Source organism: Gossypium arboreum, chromosome 12 (assembly GCF_025698485.1).
Source record: "Gossypium arboreum isolate Shixiya-1 chromosome 12, ASM2569848v2, whole genome shotgun sequence".
NCBI classification, from domain to species: domain Eukaryota; kingdom Viridiplantae; phylum Streptophyta; class Magnoliopsida; order Malvales; family Malvaceae; genus Gossypium; species Gossypium arboreum.
Genome location: NC_069081.1, coordinates 5,079,553 through 5,084,990, shown reverse-complemented (window position 1 = coordinate 5,084,990; position 5,438 = coordinate 5,079,553). Strand labels below are relative to the sequence as shown.

General features: G+C 29.1%; 1 protein-coding gene across 1 annotated transcript; it reads right to left on the bottom strand.

Annotated features, from left to right (window-relative positions):
- Positions 1-3,777: 3,777 nt before the first annotated feature.
- On the bottom strand, positions 3,778-4,515 carry LOC108479079 (uncharacterized). Its single transcript, XM_017781500.2, has 3 exons — positions 4,339-4,515; positions 4,199-4,264; positions 3,778-3,996 (listed from the first exon to the last, which is right to left on the bottom strand). Exons 1-3 carry the CDS (start codon positions 4,384-4,386, stop codon positions 3,949-3,951), a joined length of 162 nt encoding a protein of 53 aa, XP_017636989.1. The 5' UTR covers positions 4,387-4,515; the 3' UTR covers positions 3,778-3,948.
- Between the last annotated feature and the right edge of the window lie 923 nt (positions 4,516-5,438).

Sequence of the window (5,438 nt, the reverse complement as noted above, 5' to 3'; positions counted from 1 at the left end):
TTAGTGACTCTATCAATTCATCAATCTTCAAGGTTTCTAGGCCTTTAGCCTTTTTTATAACAATCATTTTAATTGAGAACCTCTCAAGCAATAACCTCAGAACTTTCCTCACCAGCTTAGTATCGAAATACTCCTCTTAAAAGGAAAAATATTAATTTGAAAAGTCGTAAAGTTTAGCATAAAACTCACCAATGGTTCATGAGCCATGCGTTCTCAAGGCTTAAAATTTGGTGGTCAACATTTATATCTTGGATTGCTTGATTGTGTTGGTTCTTTCATGGATTGTTTGAAGAATTTCTCAAGATTCTTTACCATAGTGCACTTGGAGATCCTTTTGAATTCTTGTAGATCAACACCATAAAATATGGCATATAGAGTTTTAAAATTGGCATTAGCAACACGTTCTTCCTCAATAGTCCATTTTAGTTCAAATTTAGGGACTTTTGCCGCTACAGATTCAACCATAGGGGATTGCCTACCTGTAATCACAGAGCATCATGCTCTTTCATTGATAGACATGATGTAGACCTTCATCCTTACCTTCCTTTAGGGATAATTTCCACTCTCCAACATAGGTGATAGGTAGTCAAAGATCCTTCCATTTCTAGTAATTAACAACACCAATAATCCTCATTAAATGTGTTAAGCGGATAGCTCTGATGTCAATTGTTGGAGCCTAAAGTTGTTAATTACCTTGAACTGTATGTGTTGAATGGAAGTGCCTAACTATAGTGGCCACTTCAGTTGCCACTACGAGAAATAAGTAAACAAAGAACACACAAGATTGTTTACATAGTTTAGTTTTCGTACGTTTTTGGAGCCTAACTTAGTGAGTAATTTCACTATCTTTAAACCACAATACAACAAGTGAATCAAACCCTATCACTCTCCAAGTATAGAGACCCCACTTTTGTATCTAAAGACTACATCACTCATCTCTAAATTCTCACCTGAGAATTTAGACTGTAAACATAATTTGTTTACTCTTCAAACGCACTAACAAAATAAGTTCCTCAATGAACAATAAAGTGCTCTCTATGCTCTCTTATAAGTTTTTCAATATATTGATGTTTTCAAGACTTGCTAACATATTAATGATAAATTACAATCTAAACCCTTAACAATAGCAACTACAAAATAGCAAAAATAATATACTAATAAAGTCCAATATGAAAGTGAACTAATGGAGATTCATTCTTCAAAGAATTCTTCAATGCAACCTTGATAAGTTCTCCACAATCCAAGGGGATTTGTTGTTTGATCTGGGCCAATCCAATCTTCAAGGATAGTTGCTTTAAATGGATTGGTCTTCAAAGATGGATTTTCCATGCATTTAAAATATCAACACCATTCAAAGCTCAAAGATTTTGTTTCAATGAATTGCCAACTCCAAAATATGGCAAGTTGTTGGATTGTCGCAAGTTCGATGGAAGTGGTCACTTTTGACTGGCACTTACCAAGTCACTTCAAAAACTTGCCTCAACAAATTTGATAAGCTTTTATAGGTAATTGCAATATTAGATAGAATAATGGCCAAGAAAAAGATTGTGGTAGATGAAGATGACGATGAATTTGAATCATTTGATTCAGCTCAAGAAGACAAATATTGGGATGGTGATGACCCTGATGAGGACATTATCTACGTGAAGTCGTTCCTTCTCGGTTACTTTGTATTTTCTGTGCAAAATGAAGTTGTTGTCATTTCATATTTATGGGTTTTTTTTCTCTGTATAGATTTAGGTTTTGCTTGATATTGTTTAAGGCTAATTTCTTGTTTGACCCCCGACTATCTTGCTTTAAGTTAATTAATGAGTAAGTATACTTAAAAGTAAGATTTATTCACAATTTAGCCCTTAAACTATACATGTTTTTTCACTTTGGTACCTAAATTTCTTTTTGTCCCATCTTGGTACCTAAAAGCTAATAGAGTTAAAAAAAAAAGCTAGCCAATTAGAACGAGCCACATCATGATGACATGGCAAGTTGACCATCGATGTGGCATGTTGATTAGTTGACCCACTGTTGACTTACATTGATCGTCATTGACAGATCAAAAAATCATTAAAAATTATTTAAAATTAAAAAAAAAGGTAAAATTTAAAATTTTATAAAAATTAGTAAAAATCATTTAGAAAATTTTAAAATTAATTATAAAAATAAAAAAAAAGTGTAAAAATTATAAATATGATTAAAATTTGTGAAAATCATAATATTTAAAAAAACTGTTAAAATTATAAGAAAATTTGCGGTTTTCCTTATAGTTATCTTCTAATATTCAAATTCAATACTTGTTTTTAAATCAAGTTTTAGTTCATTTTATTGAAAAATTTTCAATTAGAGAATGGGGCGGGCCTAATTAACTAAATAATGCATGAATCAGTCATAGTAACCCATGGACGTAGGAATGAATCTTCAGTCTCTTTATTTGAACAATATTAATAATTTTTACATTTTAAAAATATAAATATTATGATTTTTACAATTTATAATTATTTTTAAAATTGCATAATTATTTTCAAAAGAATTTAAATTATTTAATAGTTTTTACATTTTAAAAATACAATTTTATACTTTTTACAATTTTAAGAACTTTTACAACTTTTTAATATTTTTAAATTATTTTATATTTTTAAAATAAATTTTAAAATGTTCTATGTAATTTTACTAATTTTATAAAATTTTCTGAAGTTTATTAAGTTTTTCATTTTAAAATATTTTTTACAATTTTAAATATTTTTAATGATTTTGGCCAATCAACCTGGTCAACTAGCCACATCACCGTTTAACCTGCCTTGTCATTGATGACATGGCACGTTCTAATTGGCCAACTTTTAATATTAACGACATTAACTTTTAAATACCGAGATAAGTAACAATGAAAATTTTAAATGTCAAAATAGAATAGAATTTTTTTTTAAGTACCAAATTAAGAAAATGAGTATAATTTAAGAATTAAATTGTTGTTAAAACTTTAAAAGTACTATGTCTGGAAGAGGAATGAACAGTTCACCTTACGTTTTTATTAAAATTGGTGGGTACACATGCATGACAGAATTTTGAAAACCTGATCTTTGTCATGTTGAAGCATAGAAGCTTAAAAGTGCTCTTACATAGTGAGATAAAGAGATTGGCAGTTTTAGGTCTGCAACTGTTATAATAGAAGTCGATAATGACAATAGAGCAATCACAAAATAATAAGAAAAATAAAAAACACAGATTTTATATGAAAATTTTTTCGAGAAAAAATCACGGATAGAAGAGGAAAAATTCACTAATGTTGAAAATTGAATGATAACAGAGGAGCTTCGGGTTGAAATGCCCTATTCTAATAAATGTCAAATAGAAAAAATGTAGTTCTATATAGATTCTAATCCCCACAAATTCCTTTATTTTGTTATTATATTTATTTCTTTAATAAGAATTTGAGTTACACAAACTCTAACAATAAGGTATGAGTTTCTTGATGTTTTAGAGAAGATGATTAGACCCATAACATTGTAAAAGACTTTCCATTCAACAGCACATAGCTTGGGCTTTTTCTTTTTCTGTGTAACTAGTTAGCCAACTTGTTTGAAACTTTTGCTAATGTGGATTTCCCTAAACTACAGAGCCGTCTTATTTGGTGCCACTGAGCATCTCTCTCCATACCAAATCATTCTACATGGATCTATCTAAAATTTTTGCCTTCTTGTTGTTCTCATGCTGTAGTGATCAACACAAAATGCTAGTCTAGGTTGGAGGATTCTGGGTGTTAACATCACCCAAAACTATAGGAAAGAAACTAAACATTGATAATGTCATTGCAAAATGAAAAATAATAAAACTTTTCAGACATTAGGTGCAGGCCAAAAATGAAGAACTGGTGGAGTTCCATTGATATACATTTATTCCTACACCAAACTCAACTCGTGCATGCATGCGACTAACTGTGAACAAGACGCCTCTGCTTCAGCGGTGAGCCTTTGCTTGAGCTTTCTTTTGTGACTTTGCCTTTGCCTGGAGGAGTAAAATAAAGCAAATAAGTAAACAGTTCTCTTTGATTCATCTCTAAAACAAAGGCAGAAAAAAAGGAATGGCTCTTGGCAGCTAAAATGGCCTTCACCCTTTTTCCCCCTCAACGAAGAAGTAGATCAAAATTACCAGTTTCCACCAATATGAAATTACAACAAAACATACAGAAAAAGAAAATGGGAAGTACCTTGAGGTACTTGAGCTTAATGCTCCCATAAACGAGACCAAAAGAGAAAGCAGATGCACGAGAAACCTATGACAATAATAATAAATTTTCAATTACCTACATTTGATCTAACTCCCCAAAAATACAGTAAAAGTAATTACGAGAGCGAGAGTGCTGGTGCCGGAGTAAGGTCCAGGAGGCGGCGCCATTGCTTTCCTTCGTTTTGATTCTGAGTCTGGAAAATATCAAAGCTTTGGCCTTATAATTTATAAACCTAATTCCAATTTTATCGGAGGGTAGTTTATGTTTTAGGCCATTAATTCACTTCTGCCTATGTGTTCAGCATTTTCGAGTCAAACAAGCCTTAATTTTATAGTTTTTAAAACAAATCAAATTTTTAAACACAAATTATAAATTTGCTTCTCATTAATTAGTTATAAATTATGTTATATATTCAATTTAATTTAAAATAAATTATTTTATTATATTATTCTATAATTTAAATTCAATATTTTGTTCTTACCAAAATAATAGTTTGAAATCGTGGGAAAATAATCATACTTTGCAGTTAACTCATTTATTCTATTAGTTTTGAAATTTTTATTTATTTGCAAGAGTTGTGTTTTTTTAAATTTTAAAAATGATTTATATATTTAAATTATGTTTTTATAAATTTTTATATTAATTGCTTTAAAAGTAATTAAAATTGATATTTTTACATCATAGTATTTGAATATTATTTAAAGTAACTTAATTTTTAGGGATAATATATATATATATATATATATATATATATTTCCCTCGAGAATTTGGTACTTTAACTTTTTTGACATAATTGGTGCTTAAATTTGAAATCTGTCACACATTTTGGTACTTGTAGTGTAACAAAATGATGATATGACACTTATAAACAATAATACAACGACACATGGTAACCTTATATTATGCAATGTGACAAGCAATAAAAATATTTTAAAATATATAAATTTATTAAAAAAATTAACATCCAAAATGAATTTAGACAAATGATTGTCAAGATTTAGATGAACCTTGACGTGATATTGTCCAAATTCATTCCAAACTTATTTTTTAGTGATTTGATATTTCTCTTAATTTTAAATTAATAATTTAAAATTTTGATAGTTTTAGAAAAAATATATTTACATCCTGAACATTTATATAATGATGTTTGATTTATTCAATTAATCTGTGGAATTATTTATTACTGTTTGCCTATTTATATATGAATTTGCTAAACCGA

Coding starts and splice junctions, on each gene's coding strand:
- LOC108479079 (XM_017781500.2), bottom strand. CDS start 4,386: ATGGCGCCGCCTCCTGGACCTTACTCCGGCACCAGCACTCTCGCTCTC. Junction 4,265..4,338: donor GCACCAGCACTCTCGCTCTC/GTAATTACTTTT, acceptor TTATTGTCATAG/GTTTCTCGTGCATCTGCTTT. Junction 3,997..4,198: donor TTAAGCTCAAGTACCTCAAG/GTACTTCCCATT, acceptor TTACTCCTCCAG/GCAAAGGCAAAGTCACAAAA.